Source organism: Pelecanus crispus, chromosome 9 (assembly GCF_030463565.1).
Source record: "Pelecanus crispus isolate bPelCri1 chromosome 9, bPelCri1.pri, whole genome shotgun sequence".
Classification (NCBI taxonomy): Eukaryota; Metazoa; Chordata; class Aves; order Pelecaniformes; family Pelecanidae; genus Pelecanus; species Pelecanus crispus.
Window position 1 is genome coordinate 40148739 of NC_134651.1, and position 20783 is coordinate 40169521.

Consider the following 20783-nt stretch of genomic DNA (forward strand, 5'->3'; position numbering starts at 1 on the left):
CGGCGAGGAGCTGGCGCTGGGGTTCCTGCGGGAGGAGGCTGCGGTGCGGGCGGAGCTGAGCGCCGGCAGCAGGATGCGTGCTCGCCGAACTTCCCAGATTAGTTCCAGATGAAAGGAATCTCATCTGCATTAGAAAACTTTTAATTTCTTATCGGTGGCGGCCGGTGATTTATCCACGCTGTGGAGAGGGCTCACGACAGCAGACGGGCAACTGGTAGCGCTTTGCTCTGCCCCTTCCCTTCCCCTTCCCAGAAGGAGATGCTTAAAACGCCAGTAGTCACTGGAAGAGCAAACGCTATTGCTCCCAAATCTGCTGCCACCTGCCAAAAGAACGGTGAGATATTGCGAGGGCACTTTGAAGACAAATCCTTACAGCGTGAGCTGGAGGTTCTTCTGTTAGGAAGCTGAAACGTGGCTGAGCTGCAGTGGAGGTTGTTCCCTCTGCAGCATCAGCCCCGATTACCGAATACCGGCACGGCGCTTTATCGGGTTTTGTTACAAAAAGCAAGCCTGGTGAGGCTAATACAAGGCTGGCTTTCAGTCAGGTGAAAGCCTCAGGCGGAGAAGGGTATGATGTGATGCTCAGACCATTTAGGAGGGAAATATGAGAGTGAAATACTTCCATTCCGAGCTGGAAGGACTCTAGCAGGGTCTTAAGCTGTGGAAATGCCAGGTATTTTTTGTGTTCATTACGATCTGGTATTCTGTACCTTAATAAATCTGAAAAAAAGAGCCTTGGACCCTTCCTTCCACCTTTTGTACGGACCACTGTATTTACTAAGTACTTGTTAGAAGTGTATTTGGGCAATATGATATGAAAACCCTGCCACACCTAACAGCTATTCAGCTTTATTTCTATTTGGAATGGAGCAGAATGGAAAAAAGCTTTCCGAGAAGTGATAAAAGGCCATGGCTTGGGTTCCTGCTCTTGCACATTAGTAGGTCTGAAGGCCTAAAATGCTGCTGTGTTGCTAAACAGATACAGAATATGTTTTTTCATACTGGTTTCTGGTGACCTGCAGTTAGGCTAATCTCATTCTTCTAGCCACTGAGAATCTTTTTGACAGCTAATGAGAATATTTTGTTTTTCTTCCAGGTTTTCATTTCAGTGCGGCTCTCCTCTCTGTGGCAAGGGCTGCCTTTTGAAGCAGCACATTCATTCTCCCCTTCAAGCACCATAAGTCTCATTTGCCAGCTTCAGAACCATGGCAACAGAAGAAAAGAAGCCAGATGCAGAATCCACCAAAACACAATCTACTCCTTCCTCCTCAACCAATCAGAGCAAGGTGTGTGTGGGGCTCCGAACAATATCCGTGTAAATACACATGGCAACTACCTGCATATTCAACAGGCAAACCAGAATTAGAGAATTGAATTCTAATATAGATTAAGAACTTCTCCAGATTTCTGCTTCTGATGTTGTCTCGAGCTGAAAACATGCTGAGGATTTTATGGACAAAGGGCATGGAGTACAGCCTTTTGTCGTGCTGGGTTTTTTTGGGTTTAGCGGAAGTTCTTGCTAACGAAATACTTCTTGTCGCTTTGAGCATTAGAGAGGCAGGTTGGTTGTGTCCTTGGAGTGCCGAGAGGTGACTGGAGAATTGGTGAATCTATGATCGTAGTTGCAAAGTGGGGAGGCGGTTGTTATTCAGATTCTTTGAAGCCTGCAGATGCTCAGAGGAGATGCTGCTGTCTAACCATGCCTTCACAAAGGGTGAAAAGGGGGAGGGGGGTAGGTATTTTAGGGGTATGGAGGAATTGGCCTGTGATTTAATTCACAATAAGGATGAAAACTGCAAACACTTAAAAGCACTACGCAGATCAGTACCAAGAGCATTATCTTGATCTGCCAAGCACTTTATGGTTGGATTAGTCTCACCTGTTTGTTACTGGCTTGGATTAAATTCATACCAGGGATGAGTTGGTGGTGTGTCTGCAACAGCAAGGCACTGCTGGCCCCAGACAGCAAGGGTGTTTTGTTGTTTTTTGAATTTGGAGAGGGGGGAAAAATGTAAAGGCTGGAATTTCTATTATGGTGAACATTCATGCAGTCCATTGCTGTGTACTGACCCAGTCTGATACAGAGCTTGTCACTGAGATGCTAAATTTGGAATTTATTCAACTCATTCGTATATATTTTTCTTACAGCCTGCACCCGTAAAACCAAACTATGCTCTAAAGTTCACATTAGCAGGACATACAAAGGCAGTCTCATCAGTAAAGTTTAGTCCTAATGGAGAGTGGCTAGCCAGCTCCTGTAAGTATTGCTTGCTTTTTATCTCACCTAAAACATGCAAATGTGGGTCTTGGAGAAGCGCCTGTCTTTAGTGTCACCTTCTTCAGATAGAGGAGGCGTGTAGTGTCATGGTTTTTCTTAAAAGGAGCAATACCAAAGCTGTCAGTCTACAAGATAATCTGCTTTAAGCTTTTTAAGTTCTGTTACTTTGAACACTGGATCTTCTGTGCATTGCCAAGTTGGAGAGTCCTCGCCTGTTCAGCTTTCTTTACTGAGCAAATGGGCAAGAGCAGACACAGGATTCTTTCCCTGTGCAAAGGGAACCCTTGTGCTTTTCTGTATCACTAAAGACCGAGCTTAAGCTTTTAAATTAACCTTTGTGTACAGTATCTGCAGGCAGAAGCTTAGCTCTGGGAAGTAAGGCGGGTAGCTTTGCGCTACTAGACTGGACTGTAGAGTGTGGTGTGGCGGACTGGCCATGTGCTTCTGTCCTGTGTGCCTGTGGTGTTTAATAAGTCAGAGCCTTTGATTACCCCAGTGAAATGTGCAGAAGGTTATTAAAAACAGTGTTTCACTACTTGCTCTCTTCAGTGGTAGATCAGGTCCTCTTCCTCTCAGCTTTGCTATTTCCTAAATTTTTTTTGGTAGTCAACATTGCTTGGTAGCTTTCCTTTGAAAATGTGTTGATGTGACCCTCGATGATCCAGAGTGGATCCATATATAAGAAGAGGTCAATTGAAAAGAACGTTGTTGAATATGATTTTGAGGGCCACTCGAACATCTTCCAGACATGGGAATGACTTAGGTCTTTGCCTTAACTGCAAATAGCCTTAATAAGACCAGTGCAGTGTAGCATATATAAATCATTTTTATGTTTGAGTGTCCTCATGAAAGTCCGCCCCTGCTCCTCTGCCCAGGTTTTCCAACCTCTGCTTCTGGCAAATACCAGCCTTTTTTTCTGGCGTGTTTTGCAAGTTAACATAGATAATATGTTTGGGTTTTTGCAGGCATTAATTCAGTCCAGCTTATAGTGTAATTTTTATTCTTTTTGGGCAAAAGCGTTTCAGCATTCCTATGGAACAGTACTACTTTTACCACTGGCAATCTAAAACAAAAGTAGAAACCCAAGTTGTCATCAGAGAAACTAAAGTGGCTGGAGACTCGGTGCATTCCAGGCAGTTTATGTAATCTCAGCTGCTGCAGCTTGGCGTGTATGAAACTGTTCTTTACCAAGTACATATTACCTTATACACTTAGTTCTGCCTGGGGAGGGAGAACTACCCAGTGTTTGCAGAGATGTAGTTAACGTATTTCTTTCCACCTGGAAGGGACAGCTATATCTGTTAGTGCTGCTAATCTCTTAACTGGCACATTCTTTTCCAGCTGCTGACAAACTCATTAAAATTTGGGGAGCATATGATGGCAAGTTTGAAAAAACAATATCTGGTCATAAACTGGTAAGTATGAGGAGATTCCTGTGCACTTGAATACGAATTTACGTGTAAAGAATTTTGCTTTCTTTTCCTCATCCAGAAATTTCCATTCTTGGTTAGGCTGACTTGTGTAGAAGGCTTGTTCTTCAGTCTGTTTTTGTGCTTCTTTGTTTATACAGTCCTGTGCAACAGCCGGGGACTGGAATTGCTGAAGTAACACCAGGTCAGGCTGGAAATATGGGTGAAGTGCAGGCTGATAATGGAGTACCTGCATGCACACTACCTACCTGTTTTCTTGAGTCCCTCCCTTTCAGAAATGCCAACCTCAGACACAGGGCAGTGCATTCTTGGGTGAAAATCCTGTAAACTGTAACACTGTGTCCTGTTCCATCTTTCCTTTGTATATGGAGCAGAATGGCTTGCCTTTTAAGGAGATTGAATTTTTCATGTGGGTTTGCCTACATAAACACAACACTTACTCATTCTGCAAAGTTCTAAAGAAAACACCAGCTCCCAAACCCTCTGGTTTTGTTTTTGAGAGTTTCTTACGTGCTGAAGTTTCATAAGCAAAAATGAAGACTCACTAAAATTAAAAACAGTGGAATCTTGTTCTTCTCCAGCCTTTAGGGACTCAGATGATAAAGAGCAAGCCATTTGTCATGAAGAGAAGCCACTTATTCAGACTAGTTTATATAGTATACCGTTTAGGAATTTCAAGAAAGGGTGTTGGTGGCCACAGTAAGAGCTATGAACAAGCCATTGATATTTTTGGAGTATATAGAATCATAGAATCGTTTAGGTTGGAAAAGACCTTTGAGATCATCAAGTCCAACTGTTAACCTAGCACTGCAAAGTCCACCACTAAATCATGTCCCTAAGCACTGTATCTACATGTATGGCTCAGCTTAAAATGACCAAGTGTCAAAGGAGCTCTTAACCCAGTCAAATCAATGAATTCCCAACTCTTAATGCTGAATTTTCTTTCAGGCTTCAGCTATACATATAATATACAGTCTGTGTTTTCCATTTTCCTGTGTCAGTGAACAAACAGAGCTGAGAAGAGAATTGTTTTCCTTTGTTTTAGGGAATCTCTGATGTTGCTTGGTCGTCAGATTCCAACCTTCTTGTCTCTGCCTCCGATGATAAAACTCTCAAAATATGGGATGTAAGCTCGGTAAGGGCAGAAACTATTATTTCCCTTCCTTCTCCCCAGCATTGGCATCTTAACTCATGTTCTTCTGAGAGACAGCCTTGATGTGCTATGATGAGAGAAGGTAGGGTTTTAAGCACTGGATCCTCTTTGGGTAATACTCACTCTTTCCTGCTCAGAATGAGCAGGAATGAATGGGCTGTGAAGATGAGTGAGTTACATTGTCTGCTCCTGGAAAGAGGGGGATGCTTATGGGTACCACGAGGAGTCTGGTTATCTTCTGAGAGTGCTTAAGCCTTATGGTGGCAATGCAACCACAGGTTTCATTTCTGAAAGCAGCCTCTCAGGTGAAACTTTTTTGTAACTTCTTATCATAGCTTCGCTTGTCTTTGCCTCCCCCCCCCCCCACCTTTTCTGCGATTACAGGAAAACCGGATAATTTGGTTGAATTTTGATTAGGTATGTTAAACTGCTGGGTTCTCCTGAGTTGCCCAAAGGGTTTGCAACTTGGCTGCAGTCATGAAAAATGTCTTTTTTTTTTTTTTTTTTTCTTTCCCGTTGTTTTGCTGTAGCTGGCCCTCTGCCCATCTAAATCTGTTAGAGGTGGTTTCTTTGTGTGCTGCACAGTGCTTAACCTTAACGCAGCTTATCTGAATGCATTTATGGCTGTGGAGGATGCTGTATATTTAACTCTGCTAAATCTTATTTCAGGGTAAGTGCTTGAAGACATTGAAAGGGCACAGTAACTACGTTTTCTGCTGCAACTTCAACCCTCAGTCAAACCTCATTGTGTCTGGATCAGTAAGTGATTTTTTTTTTTTTCCTTCTTTGTGCGAAGCAAGTGTTGCACACCCTTGTCACCTGACACTAAGGGGACAGACAGGTTCTTTTAGGGGTCCTTGGCAGAATGATGATGGCACTAAATTGTAGCTATGATTAAAGCTTTATTTTCTTAACAGGATATTATGATTAGCATAGCACAGAATTTATGATTAGAATGGCACAGGATTTCTACAGCGAGAATCAATGTAGTACAATTTGTAGGTGGCATAATATGGAATTTATAACACAACTTAACTTATAATTTCTAATCGCCTACATTCTAACTTAACTCAAAGTGTGATTTCTAATCACCTAGACCCTCTGCAGGTCGGGTCAGATCTTAATACATGGTTTGCTGTATCAATATAACAATCATAATCTAGACTCGAAAATCATATAAAATAAAAGAATATGAGTGGCTTATTAAATCCTTGGAGGAAGCAGACGATGGTGGGGTTCGTCCCTGGCTACTGGGGGGGTCACGGTCTCGTTGTCCACCAGCAGTTCTGGTCCAGGTTCCCTGCTTAGGACTTGTAACTGCTTGATTTTGTAGACAGTGCTCTGTGTGCTGTTATGCTTCCGTGTTCTGGGACAGGGTGATCCCCAGCGCTGGTTTGACGGGGTGCCTGGGACCTTCAAGGCTGGCGAGGAAGGGAGTAATCAGCCTGGCACCCAGGAATCTTGAGGGCAGTGGGGAGGGGAAGAAGAAATCTGTTTGGTTTGTCTGCTTGGTTCACAGGACCTTCAGAGCCTGATAATGAGGGAAAGGGAACGAATATGTGACCCTCTCAGTCACAGAGAGTGGCTGCTTGCCTTACAAAATGGCGTTAGTTATGCTAGCCACGTTACCAAGGGTTGGGAATGGGGGGCCCCAGTCACAACCCCTTACCACTTCCATTCTCTGTCTTCCTCCACAAACCCAGCTTGTAGTCAGATGAAGTGTGCAGTGCCACTGCTGTCCTTGCCTGGGGACGCAGTCAAACCCTTAACCCATCCCCAGCGTGCAGGGTTCCTGCATGGGGAGGAAGAGTTGAGGGAGCTGTGTTCCCAGTCTGTTATTTTTGCCCTGTGTGGTGCTTGTGTCCTAGGCTTTCTGATGCAGCTGCAGTGCAGCTGGAGGAAGGCACGTGCATCTAGTCAAGCTGTAACACCTTGCATGCCTCGAATAGGTGCATCATTAAACCACCTTGTGCATTTCTTCAATCTTCAGTTTGACGAAAGCGTGAGGATATGGGACGTGAAAACAGGGAAGTGCCTCAAGACGTTGCCTGCTCATTCTGACCCAGTTTCAGCTGTAAGTCCCTGCAATAAGTGAACACACTAACATGCTTATTTTGTTTAGCAGAGCTCCTCTCCTGCTGCTGTTTGTAGGGGAGTGGGTTTGCGCTCTAACTTATTATGAAGCCCTTACACAGTGTAGTGGATGGGCTGTGGTGGGTTTGCTGGTGGTCGTTGCTCAAAGAGAATGAAATGAACAGTGTTTTCTGTGAGATCAGTATGGATTTTGGTCTTGGGTGTTAATGTGGGGAGCAGTGAATAGTGGTGTGCCAGTCACGTCTGAATCTAGCAGCCTGATGCTGGGGCACAGATTTGTGGTCACTTGAGGGTCAGAGAACAGCCTCTACGCCTGTTGCTTTTGTGTTGTTTCAAGCTGTTACTGAAGTAGAGAGCAGGGTAGTTCCATAATATGCTCCATTTCAAATCTCATTCATTTAATAGGTAAAAGGAGCTTGGAGCAGCATCCATTCAAATGAAGGAAAACCAGAAGGTGTTCAACTCTTAATATTTTTGAAATTAAGGAAACTGAAAAAAATTTGAGCCTCAGATGTGCTAAACCATGGCTGTTGTAACATGATTGTTCTGCCTTATGTAGAAGATATTTCACACTTACAAATGTATGTTAGTAGTAATTATTCTTTAAAATAGCAGTATTTTGAGGTGTGGTTTGAGGCAATAAATTGACCTTAAAACATAGATGTGGCTACCTATGAGATTAAATTTGATGCCCTTAAAATTATAAGGTAATATCCCCAGGTTTGGTACTACTATTATTTGAGCTGTGTGTTCTAAGCTTCTGAAGAAACATGTATTCCAGTCCCCGATGTTTAAATAAACAGCTGTAGTTAACGTCCATTCCTCTTTAGAATTATGCCAGACAAACTGCGGGGGAAAGAATCTTGGTTTTAATCATGTTGCCCATCTAAACTTGTGCCTATTTTTTGTGTGTCATGTTGACTTTCTGCTTCTATCCACATGAATTGCAGTGTCAGTAATGGAAGATAAGTGCTTTCAGTGGGGCTTAAAAATTTGATCTTTGTGAACATCAGTAAAGTTATTTTTCCCCTTCTATAATATTACAGGTGCATTTTAATCGTGATGGATCCCTGATAGTGTCAAGTAGCTATGATGGACTCTGGTAAGTTTTTTTTCTTGTCTGTGGCACTGTTCAAACCTTTTGCATTTAAAAAAAAAAAGACTTTTTTTAAAAAAAGCTTGTATTTGTAATGTTAAAATCAGAACAAAGACTTCAAAACCAATAGTAATGATTCTTGTTTGTTTTTAATAGTCGAATCTGGGATACAGCATCAGGCCAGTGCTTGAAAACACTCATTGGTAAGTAGGAATACTTCTTGTTTGTGCTCTGTTCTTCGCTGTTAAGTTGTGACATAGCTATTCTGCATCATTGCCTTGAACAGCAGCCACCTTAAGCTCTATTTTACTGCCTCCCTACCATTCTGTTGGTACACCATTGCCCTCCTATCTATTGCAACAAGAGGAACCATACTCTCACATGAATGGAAACTTGCTTAAGCTTTGAGTAGTATAGACGGACAAATGAGAAACTTGCTTAAGCTTTGAGTGTTATGTAGTATAGACGGACAAATGAGAGTTTTCCAAAGTTTTCTACCATTCAGCTGTGTAGCGCTTGCTGTGCAGCAGTTCAAAGCTGTAGCGACAGAGTTGTTTGTGCTGTTGGATGCGATGAAGATGGGTAGTCTGTGACTACGCAGGCTGCCTGTTTTTATCGCAAGATGCATGAGGCATCTTGTGAACATGGCTAATAAAAGGAAACCACCTGTTGGGCATATGTTCCCTAGTCCTTCATATTCTTATATAGTACTATATAGACAAATCATATGGCACTGCAAATCAGTGGCATGTCTTCTAATATAATGGTTTTTAAAAGGTAGAGATATGGTCTTGCTCTGATATATATTGATGCAAGGAAGGAAAGCTCAGTTACAAAGAGTTATTTAAAATGTTTGTGAGAAAAATGCTTAGTAGCCTTTTCTTAAATTACTGAAAACAATCACCTTTTATACCTCTCTCTTTCTTGAAGTACCCAAGGATGACAAAACTGAAAGCTTGTTTCAGTGAAACAATTAACAGCAGATTATTGTCAAAAGAAATTCTCTGTCAATGAGACAATACAACTGTGCACTGTTTAATACTGCTTTTTATTTTCACTGTAGATGATGATAACCCTCCTGTGTCTTTTGTGAAATTCTCCCCAAATGGCAAATACATACTAGCTGCAACTTTGGACAAGTAGGTATTTAAAAAAAAAAGAAAAATAGGCTTTGAAGTGTGTATGGGTATCAGAGAAAACTTTATTTTGCTGCTGTTTAGCTATCACAGTAATGGTACTACACAAGTTCATATATACTATCAAACTTAAAAAGCCTGCAAGGTGTTGTGCTTTGCTAATGGCACAGGCAGGATGTGGGTCTTTCTAGCACTGCTTAGTGACTGCAACACCCATTCATTCCTTCTTGTACCTTTCAAAACCTCAGCATTTCCTTGCATTAATCGTATGATTCTTTTGTAACATCGAGAGACAGAAAAATCTAGCCTAAAAAAGGCTGTGATATGTAAATAACTGTGTGTGTAAGGCATAAAAGCAGTGCAGGTGGGCTGATTGTATTGAGAATGATTCACCTGGAGAATTCCCATGCAGCTACTAAGAAGGGATTAGCTGGTCTATCATCACCATTCACAGATGGCGATGATGCTGTTGCTTTCATGAGACCTTCCTTTCCTAGGTCCTGAGGCTGATACCCTCCCTGTCTGAGCATCTTTGTACCAAAGATACCACAGGCTGTTGCCTGCTGTTTTCAACTAGTCTGTGAAAAGCAGAGCAAACCCAGGTTAGGCTTCCTGGGGAAGAGAAAGGGGACTACGTTGCAAGCTCTGGCAGTAGCCTGGGTATCAGTACGGATGGTCTGTATCTAGACACGCATGGGGCTTGCTTAGTCTTGTGGAAGAGCCGAGTGCTTGCCTGAAATGAGTGACTCGCTTCACGTCCAAATTGTATTCGGTAGCGTGCTTATGCACTTACTCTGCACTGGCTTAGGCTTGAACGGGTTGAGGATGCCTCGGTCCAGTGTTTACTCCCCTGAAACTCCCTGGTGCAGGACTGCAAATTGAAAAATGAGGGCAGTGTGTGTGTGTGTAATTTGGTCTGTATCTACTTTCAGCAGGATTTGATATTAAAACAGCTGGGGGAGAGGCGATAGTTTGTAGGGCCATCCCTGGTTCTAGTGGGTTTCTCACCCTGAGAAAGATGACGTCTAATGAAATCTGTATGAATCTTTTGGATGCATTGGGAGTTGGGGGGTGTCTGCCAAACCACCTTATACTCTCTCACTGTAATTTGTCTGTTATCTTGCCCATCGTTTCCCTAGTTGTCTGGTCATTATTTTATAAAGGAACTTGCAGGTGTGAGGAAATATCTAAATACACCCTTTTTCATGGAGGAGAATATGAATGGCATGGCAGTAAAATTGATACTTTGGGGTAAACTAACCCTGCATTCTGAAGCCAGGCTGAAGTGATCCATGTAGACTTTAAGAACTCTGGTATGGAGAAACTTTCTGCTGCTAGGAAATTGTCAGATGAAAAAAAACCCCAAGAACTAAAATGTTTGTTTTTCTGTTGTTTTCTAGCACTCTTAAACTTTGGGACTACAGCAAAGGAAAGGTAAAAATAATCCTGTCTCACTATGTAGACTTAAATAAGCTTGTAAGAAAATCTGGATTTCATATGTGCTTTTTAAGCTTCCTTAACATTTTATGAATGCTGTAGAAAAAAGTGTTAGTACCCCTTTATTGGAGAGGACTAAAGATGCCTTTTGCGGGGGGGAAGTGACTGGTCTCCTGCATAGCCCTGAGACATTAAGTAAAGCTATATTTCTGCATTTTTCTCTTTATGAACAATAAATTGCTGTTGCTCTCTTTCTCTGTGGTAACATGACAAATTTAGGGCCTCCTCCACCCCAAAAATTGTTTGGTGTTCTAGGGCAGAGATGCCCTCTGCACCCTCTAGATAAGTTGGCAGGTTGGGAAACACAGGTAGATATATTTAGTCTTTTCTGCCAAGAGAGTTTGTCCTTGACTGAGAAAACTACCTCCCAGCTGTATTAATGTCTTGCGGCTCTTCACTTTCAGTGCCTGAAGACATACACAGGACACAAAAATGAGAAGTACTGCATATTTGCCAATTTCTCCGTTACTGGTGGAAAGGTTAGTGTTTATTCGAGATGCTTTTTTTGCTGATCTGTGGTTTTTTCCTGCTTGCCTCTGTAGAAGAAACAGTAGTTTGGGGACGGAAACTTCCTTTGGTGGGTGCTGGTTCGCAGGTGCCGTAGTGCAGGGGGAGAAGAGGCTGTCCAAGGAGCACCTCTGGTGTCTGTGTTTCTGGGTGGGCCCGCTGTCCCCTTGCAGGCTCCTGCCGCTGCAGCTGTAGAAAAGGACTTTGCCGCAGCCGGAGAGCGGCTGCTCGTGTATCGGTTTGCCGTAGCCACAGAGCAACCAGCCGTCAGAAGATAGGTTGGTGTGTTCTGGTTGAGGTGAGAGAACAAACCAGCAAAGATTAAGTCCTAACACAGAACCACCTTAGCGCTTTTTGCTCCATTAGTTTTCCTCCTCTGGCATACGCAGGGTGGAACAAAGCTTTCTGCTGCCTAAATACACTGAAGAGAGGCTGAGAGAATGAACTGCATCAAGCAGTCATGTAATGTTGGAAGTTCCTTTTCATATGATGACAATGAAATGTTTACTGAATAATTGCACTTAGATATAGATGAGGAGAAAGATTAAAATAACAGAGTTGTTTTTGGTTTTTTTTTTCTCTGCCCCTCCAGTGGATCGTGTCCGGTTCAGAAGACAACCTGGTTTATATTTGGAACCTTCAGACAAAAGAGATTGTACAGAAATTACAAGGACACACAGGTGTGGAAGAGGATTTTGTTTTTATTGATGGAATGTCCCTCATGTCAGGTTGTAATGAGGGCTTAGCTTGAGTATTTTCTCTCTGATACTTAGTTTTGACTGTCAGAGCGGTAAATTCTTGACTGGCTGAAGCTTAATTGAATCCTAGCAGTTTGCTCCTTTTTGTGATGGGTTTTTTTATGGGCATTGCAAGTGTTTATTCTTCCACTGTGAGAACTTTGACATCAGCTTACAAAAGAGATTTCCTTGAGTTCGGAACTGGTCGAGATATTTAAGTGACTCAGAACGTTAGTGACTTTGGATTGCCTATTAACACCTTCCAAAGCTGCAGCTCTTGAACAGTTAAGGACTGATGTGGTCCTGCTGTTTGTAAATGTCTGTACATATGCCTGTTCTTGAAGGCAGAGCTGGGCGTGTATTGAGATGTCACCTCATGGATACTTTACTCTGAATCCCCTAAGAGAGCAGCACTTCCACTGTACTGACGAGAAGGAACTGTGCTGTGAAATCTAAGCAGGCTTATTCCTTTGCAGGACCATTTATGTGGACTGTAAGTGGGGGCAGTGGCAGCAGGTTTTCATTTTCAGGCTATAGGGCAAGGCTCTGAAGATGAAGTGCTGTTTAAGCATTGAATAGGATGTTGGAAATACCTTACATGGAAAGAAAAAACTGAGCTGGGTTTTTATTAGCTGTGTCTGACATAATATGCCAAGAGTTTTGCCTGTGAAGTAAGCAAGAACTAGAATCTAGAGAGTTCTCTCATTTTGAAACCTGTCAAACACTTTCCAACTACTGCTCTCAATTCTTTTTTGCTAGTATTTCCTCTCACAGAGAAGCAGTAGTTGGAAAATATTTATGAATAATGCGTTTGTAATTCTGCTATGAGGAAATAGTAACTTGTCTATGCTGTTTTAAAATGCGGTCGCAATGCACATTTGTTTTCAGAAATGGCTGCTGTGAACCACATTTCATTGCTGTAAATAATGATATTTGTATATCTTTTCTTTTTGCTTAGATGTTGTAATCTCAACAGCTTGTCACCCAACAGAAAACATCATTGCGTCAGCGGCACTAGAAAACGACAAAACAATTAAACTGTGGAAGAGTGACTGTTAAACGTTCCAGTATCACTTTAGAGACTGTCAGGAAAAAATGTTTTTAAAAAAAAAAATTTAAAAACCACATGAGAATAATAAATCCAGTTTGGCAGGAAACCTGAAGAATATTTGATAAAGTGGTTTCTGTTAGTCTTGGCCCAAAGAAAACGTCTTAGCTCTTTGCTAGAACCGGGCAACGTGGTGGAAAAAAAAAAAAGATGCAGTGTATCCTTTTCTTGCCTAATGTTTTGGCAGACAAATGGATCATTCTGACATCGCGTTAGAAGTGTCAGCCTTGTATTGGACACCCCAAAGATACTGTACTTTATGGTGGCATTACTTCTGGGCACTGTTGCTGCTTAAAGAAGAGCTGCCAGTCTACTTTGTAACAGTAAGTTAAGTCATGAGCCTAGAGATGTGTGGATTTTTTTTTTAAATGTCTATTTTTAATTTTTTTTTTTTTCCCCAGAACGTAGGTTCTAGTCTCTTGGGAAGTTTCTGTATTGTTTTAAATAGGAGTACTGCATCTTTAAGGGTGCTTCATTTTAAACACTCAGCTCAAACTTTGTGACCAAATAAAACCATGCAGTTCCAGATTTCCCTCTTCCTGCCCCGACTTGATTCCTGTGGTGAAATCTTCTCTTACCTTCTGTATAGTTGCTTACCTCTTGTTACGTGTGTTTAATAGATGCTGTTCTAGAGCAAAGTTACAGTTCTTCTGTTAACCATTAAAATGAATCCTGCTTGTAGTTGTTCTCGGCATATTTTAATTTTTTTTTTCTCTCTGGTTATAAAGCAAGCTCACAGAACACTGTAAAGTTATTTCAATGTAAAAAGAAAAAACCCAGACTTTTGTATCTTGAAAATCCATCGTATGAACTGTATTGATAATGGCATGACTCTGTATCTATTTCAGCAGTGGTATTTCTTTCCCTTTTTGTCATACCCATGTGGTATTTACACATCCAAAAAAATACCATATGCCATAATAAAAAGGTGGGATTTTATGTGTATGCGTGTGGTAAGAGTGTACTAATGTGAAGTGTCTGTGTCCGAAGAAGCCTCCCTTAAAAACACCTTTTAGAAGGAAGTATTTCTGTAGCAGCTGCGTTGAGTGAGGAGGGGAGGAGGAAGAAAGGAGGAGGAGCAGCATCGTGGTGCTTTACGTCTGTTGTGGAGAAAGAAAAGAGGAGCATAACTCAGGTCAAAATTTGTTTAAAGTAAGTAAGAAGATTGAACTGAAGGTGTCCTCAGCAGAGGCAACATTAGTACAAACCCTCACAGAGACCTTGAGCTAAGGGGAAAGGAATCCTGCTGCCCTCTGTGCAGAAGGGGCAGAGCAGGCTGAGTGCTGATCCAGGATTTAGCTTGTGCGGGTTCAGAATTGCATTGAGGCACAAGTTTTATCGCACCCGAAGGGTTCTGCTGTAAGGGGACGTTTTGTTCCTGGTGAAACAAAAATCTATTTTTTTGGCATTGACTTAATGTGCTTGCTAATAACTGAAAATCAATTGCAGTACAAACATCTCCTCTAGTGGCTGCTCAGAGGCTGCCTGGCTTTACCCTTAGAGAAGACGACGGCTGCAAGACATGAGGTACAGCTTTTCTTTTTAAAATACAGAAATAGAGTTCATGTTAAGCTGGTGCTAAAATGGCTATTAATAATATCGCTGTCTCTTGAGGTTTTTCATTCCCTCCAGGAAAGGACACCGTGTCTCTAGACTCGGTGAGCATCACTGCTGAAATAATTTCTTAACTTCATGATTCTTTTTTTTTTTTTCCCAGTCTTTTTTCCTCACAGGCCAATGAAACTTTTCAATTGCAAGATGTGGCTGGTGTATTACCGCAGCAAAGCATTTTCACGTAGATTCAGTAATGTTTTGTAGCATAGTCCTTCCCGTGTAACCGCGTTTGCGTGAGCGGCTTTGCTGGCCCAGCGGCGCCGTGGCTTCCCCCGAGTTAGAGCTGCGACCAAGGGAGGTGGTTTTGCTGCCATCAGGAGGAAATCTCTCAAACGGGGGCTCTTTTCCCCCAAACTGAAGAGCGCCGTTGTAAAGGATTTACTCTCTAGCTGTCCTTTGTGTTTGAAGTCCCTGGTATCCCAGCTGGGGCTAATGCTGGGGCCTGTTGGCGTGAGCCCTGCTTAGCTCCGTCTGTACCCAGCCTGGCGCCTCGGGGTGGTTTGATGGCGCGGTTAATGGCGAGGTTAATGGTGACGGCCGGGCTGGCTCGCCCTACGCCGGGAGAGCCGTAGCTTTGCTCGTGTTAGCCGCAGGCCAGTGTTGCGGCCTGCCGAGGGTAAGCGGGCTGTCTCCCTGGGGCTCCGCTCCACCGGGTGCGAAGGAGAAACTGGGTGAAGAAAGGAACCGGAGGGGGCTGGTTTGGGGGGTTCCTCCGGGGGAAAAAACCAAAAACATGGTTAGATGCCACGAAGTAGGTGGCAGTGCCTTAACCGTATGCGTGTTGTATAGGCCACGGGGGCCTCTTCCATCCTTATCAAGGGGAGTGCTAACCTTCTCTCCTTTCATACAACACGGCCCTCCGCCTGCGCCCGCGGCCATTTAAACCTCCGTCAGCCTGCTCCTACACAGCATCGAGCGAGAAAAATTTCGCGTTTTATTCCGCCTCACTTTGACAGCTCTTTCCGATCCTCATAAGACCTTTTTACTCTAATTCCCCGTATGAATGTAAAAACCCTGAAAACCCCGTTAAAATAGCGGAGACGGGCGCTTTTTAGCCGCCTCCTTAATATATTCATCACTCTCGGCCAATCGGAGCGCAGCGGCCGCATCCTCTTCGGCTGCCCCCTGCCGTTGGCGCCGTGCCCCGCCCGCCGTGCACGCCGCTCCCAATCAGCGGGCGCGTTTACCGGGGGGAGGGCACTTCTGCTTCCGCCTCGCTAATGGCGGCAGGAGGGGCTGGGTCCGCCGGTTCGAGTCCCGGCTCGGCCGGGTGCGGGCCCGGCTGTGACGGTGGGTGGCGGGGCGGGGTGCCATGCGTTTTGCTCTGCCTCCCGTAGGGATGAGCTCTAAAGCAGGATTTGCGGGCGAACCCGTCTAATCTGCGCAGGGTTTAGCCGTCTTTCTGGGTATCCCGAAGGTTTAAGTGGGAACACGAGTGTACCGGGGGATTTGCTCATCAAATTTTTCTCCGTCAGGGGAGGAAGGGCTTTTCCTGACGTGTTCCCGGTGCCCCTGGGCTGATAAATCTCTCTGAATTGCACCAGAGCTAATGAGAAGTTAAAAGAATGTATGCTGTTTCTCGATGTGGAAGTACTTGAAAAGGTTGGAGGTTTTTTAATTCCCTTTTCTAAAGCTCTTTGCTTGCTGCATCCCACGGGAATAAAGCCAAATCAAATGCCGGGCTAAACCAGCACCAGTGGCACCTCAGATCAGCCTCGGGAGCTGGTCCAGGGCCGGGGTGATGTTCCTACCGGGGTCACCCACCCCAGCATCCCGCCGCTCATCCCACCCATGCCAGGTTTAGTGCCCCGTGCTGTCCCTTGGGCCCAGCGGCTCTCCCGGGGAGCTTCCCGCCCTGCTCCTTGCGGGAAGGACCAGCCCATGCCGTGTGCCGCTGGGGGAAAAGCCGCTTTGCCGGATGAGGCCGCAGAGCCAGGTTCTGCTCCCAGATGTGTGCACGGTCCCGGGACCACGAGCTGCGCAGAGCTGCTGCGTCGCTGCAGCAGAGCCCGGGCTGCTCCCGGCCGCCCCTTCCAGATACCCGTGACTTTATTAAGGGATTAAAAGTTAGTTTCCCCTCCTTATTGAATGCTCCGATTTATGCGTGCGTTTAAATCAATCCTATTGCCCGCGTTTCATCCTTTCTCCCCGAGGCTTTCAGGCTCTGCTGTGTTAGACATTTGTTCTAATCACGTTGTTTTGAGGCCAACGGGACACTGTGGGTGGTTTAAGTGATTTGAATAAATGAGCTGCGTACTTGGGCACCTCTCCCAGGTGCTAATTGCCCCTCCTGAGCTGTAGCTGCCCATAGTCGGACAAGTTTGTGCTGCTTCCCAGTGAAATAGTAATAAGCGTTTTTGCTAATGAAGATGCTGTGTGGAGATCAGGTCCAAGCCCCTGCCTGGCTGGGAGCTGTGCCTGGCAGAGGAGGTGCCCGCAGTCTGCCCGGCGGGCTGGGGTGCCCAGGGTGGGGGATTCCAGGTGCTGCAAGCAGGCAGTTCCTGGATGGGCTACAATAAGCAGCTTATTTTGTCATTTTAATTTTTTAATCCCATGCATTCGGTCACGCTCTCTTATTAGTAAGCATTAGCTCTCTAAGTCCCATTAGCTCCACTGAGAGCTGGGGTTTTGCCTGTAGGGACACCAGTGGGGGAGCCGGCAGGGATCCTGGGGGCCTGATCCTGCAGCTGGCGACGTCCGTGATGCCCCACGCGGCTGCGGGTCCGATCCTGGCCCCGCAGCATCGCGGCCGTCACGGCTTGGTGCTTTCCCCCGCTGCGCCCCTGGCCCCCTTCCCAAGCCCCAACCGGGGTCCCTCCAGAGCCGATGCAAACCCGGGGCTGGCCCCATTTGGCCTCTCGCTGCTTTATTAAGGCAACTATTTTCTTGTGCACAAATGCCTGCGATCCATTCAAACCCACCTCTCCCTCCGACAGTTTTTCCCTTTAACCCCATGGCCATCCCCAGGGCTGTACCTTGTTAGAGAATCTCAAGTCTTGGGTTTAAAATTAGTCGACTGCTTCTCTTTAATAAAATTATTCCTGCTGTCTTTAAATAGCACAATATGTCACAGAAAGCCAGTGGGTCCATTTGTGAAGATGAGGCTGCTCAGAGAGGAAAAAGAGGAGGGAAAAAAAAAAAAGTAAAAACACACATCTCCCCAAACCCCTTCTGCCTAATCCAACTGAATTAGAGGATTTCGAAGTGGATTTAAAACTAAATCTTGATTAGGTAGAATTTCTCTCCAAGAGCTGCTGCACAGTAGTATTAATGGGAAGTGATCGTGGACAGAGGAAATAGGACAGAAATAACTGAGGGCAGCACATACGCACTCAGGTCTGTGCTTGAACGGAAAGAATCGGAGAATTTCTCAAGGGGAAAAGGGAGAAATTAAGCATCGACGTAACGAGACTGGGTGCCACGGGGCTGGCTGGAGAAGTGGAGAGCAGCCAGGTTTCTGCTGCACCGACGGCATCTCGCTTTATTCTGGCGGAGGGTTTTGCGGGTGAAAAGCAAGCGGACGGTGGGAAGAGCCGGGAGGAGACGTGGTCCCTGCCCGCTCCCCAAACACCGATTTTCATCCTCCGAGCCCCAGGCAGGCTCCGGGAGCCGACCCCTATGCTCTCAGGACACATGCCTGGAGGTGCCCATGGGATCCTCTCTCTGATGACCGTGGTCTTCGTCCTCCCAGAGGGTAAGTGCCACTGTCCCCGGGGTGTGGAGCATGCCCCTGCCTTGGAATTACGGTTGTTTGCACCTTCCCCAAACCCTGGTTGCTAACATGAGATTTATCCTCAGGATGAACTGGGGGGCATTCCTGCCCCGAGCAGTGCAGCTGCATGTCGCTGTGTGTTGGTGGCTTTAAGATGGAGCTAACGTCATCGCATTTAGTACAAAACGAGGGCATGTGGGCAAGGAGCGTGGGCCAGGGGCTGGGATCCCCATGGGCTCCCCCTCCCCAGCGCCGCCGGGACAGGGTCTCCCCTCGCCGTGCCTGGCTGTGGGAGGGTGCTCACCCAGCTCCCGAAAAACCCATGGGAGCAGGCGAGTATAAGCTCGGGAAGGGCTCTGGGTCGGCATTTGGAGGCAGGGAAAGGTAACGGCAATGGTAAATGCAACCTGATTTTTGTTGCTGTGATTAATCAACCCAGAGATCAGGTGCTGCGTTTGCCTTAAACTCTGGATGATGTAAATTAATATCCTTTGAAGGGTTGTTTTTTTGATTTTTCTTAAAGAAAGCTGAGAAATGGCTTAATTCCCATTCTGGTTCAGGGCAAGCAATTCTCAGACACAGCCGCTGACCCTGCAGGGAAGGACCAAGCTGCTACCAGCGCACAAATCTTTGGGGACACGCACCAGCACCGCTGTCCCGGGGTCACGGACACGTTGGCTCGCGGTCGCTCTGAACGAGGATTTCCCTTCTGTTTCTGACTTGTTTTGCCCCCCGATAGACCCTGTGATAAGAGCAGGACCGCGTCAAGGGGACGAACCAAACCACGCCAATGAAACCATCCCTCCGGGGGTGACTGACTCCAGCACCGGCGTGGCTGAAACTGGAGGAATTTGGTGAAACGGCCACAAGCCGTTTCCAAGAGTGGCCGAGCCCTGGCTCGGTGATGTTTGCGGTTGGGAGATTTCACCTACTCTTCACAAACCCTGTTTCAAAGCTCCCTTGTTCCCACTATTTGATCCCAGCTCCAATCTCCGGCTAATCTCTGATTTCGCACTGACCTCTAGCGGGAGTTGCTTTTATATTTTTGGGGCCCACCGGGTAAACAGGTGGCAGGCGGCTTCGGCTCAGTGCTTAATGCGACTTGGCAAGGCAGAGAGCGCTGCAAAGCCATCGTTTGAGAGCAGCTAGGAAGGAGTTGAGGATTTCCCCCCCCCCCCCTCCACGCGGGAAAAATCCAGTTGTGTTTCATATGGTTCTCGTTTAGCATCCGGACTCCAGTGTTACGGCTGCAACATCATCGTCGGCACCAAAAATGTGGACATGGGGTGCTCTAACCCACAGGTGATCACCTGCTCCCACTCCCACCAGGGCTTCAAACACCGGTTCTGCATTAAGACAGAGAGCGGTGAGTCTGCCCGGAGGGGCCGGCGTCGCAGGGGCTGTCTCATCGAGCCGGCGACGCTCCCAGCACCCCAAAGCGAACCCTGCAGCCTTCAAACGGCGCCCAGCCCTGGCGTAAGGCTGGCAGAGCATCGCCCTCCAGCCCGGCTCTCACCGCTGTCCCCATGTCGTAGAATCACAGAATGCTTTGGGTTGGGAGGGACCCTTAGAGCCCACCCAGCCCAAGCCCTGCAGTGCCAGGGACAGCTTTAACCAGCCCAGGGTGCTCAGAGCCCCGTCCAACCTGGCCTGGGATGTTCCCAGGGATGGGGCCTCCACTGCCTCTCTGGGCAACCTGTGCCAGTGCCTCACCTCCCTCACTGTAAAAAATTTCTTCCCTATATCCAGTCTAAATCTATTCTCCTTTAGTTTAAATCCATTACTCCTTGTCCTGTCCCAACAGGCCCTGCTAAAAAGCTTGCCCCCCCCCTTCCTGCAGCCCCTCTCAGCACTGCCAGGCCGCACTCAGGCCTCCCCGCAGCCCCCTCCTCTCCAGGCTGAGCACCCCCAGCCCCCCAGCCTGGCCCCGCAGCAGAGGGGCTCCGGCCCTCGGGGCATTTCTGTGGCCCTGACGCCCCGCGCTGTGCTTGCTTTGCAGTGGTGCTGGGCATCCTGCTGACCAGCGGCTGTGCCACCTCCCGTCACTGCCAGCAGCAGGAGCTGCCGGGGGTCCGCATCCACTGCTGCAACACCGACCTCTGCAACAGCTCTCCCAGAGCCCCCCGGCCGCCCCCCGGCCTCGCTGGCGGCATCGTCCTGCTGCCCTGCGTCCTTGCCGCCCTGCTCCTCCTCTGAGCCCCCCAGCCTTGGGGAGGGGGGCTGGGAGCAGGGATGCCCCCATCCCTGCTCTTACAGGTGGGCAGGACGCCCTCCTCCCCCCTCTCCTCAATAAAAGGCGTCGAATGCTTTGCCCTGGAAAAGTTTCGGGCGATGCCCCGGCGGCAGGGCTGCACCCCGGGGAGGATGGGGGGACAATTCTCCGGCAGGACCAGGGGTACCCGGACGCCCCTGCCCGTGGAG

General features: G+C 46.5%; 1 protein-coding gene and 1 non-coding gene across 5 annotated transcripts; one reads left to right on the forward strand and one right to left on the reverse strand.

The window, feature by feature from the left end:
• Positions 1–1179: 1179 nt before the first annotated feature.
• On the forward strand, positions 1180–13817 carry WDR5 (WD repeat domain 5). 4 transcript variants are annotated; one of them, XM_009481796.2, is made up of 13 exons: positions 1180–1286; positions 2149–2257; positions 3620–3693; positions 4754–4843; positions 5531–5620; positions 6852–6935; positions 8002–8057; positions 8208–8254; positions 9115–9190; positions 10588–10621; positions 11089–11163; positions 11784–11871; positions 12887–13817. In XM_009481796.2, the coding sequence occupies exons 1-13, from the start codon at positions 1206–1208 to the stop codon at positions 12985–12987; spliced, it is 1005 nt and encodes a 334-aa protein (XP_009480071.1). In that variant the 5' UTR covers positions 1180–1205; the 3' UTR covers positions 12988–13817. The 4 variants fall into 4 exon arrangements, with proteins under 4 accessions (XP_009480071.1, XP_075572546.1, XP_075572547.1 ...); XM_075716431.1 differs by having other exon boundaries at positions 6852–6932; XM_075716432.1 differs by having other exon boundaries at positions 4754–4834.
• Positions 13818–15375: 1558 nt separating this feature from the next.
• On the reverse strand, positions 15376–15503 carry LOC142594388 (U6atac minor spliceosomal RNA). The gene has a single exon (XR_012831382.1). It is a non-coding gene; the product is annotated as a U6atac minor spliceosomal RNA (small nuclear RNA).
• Between the last annotated feature and the right edge of the window lie 5280 nt (positions 15504–20783).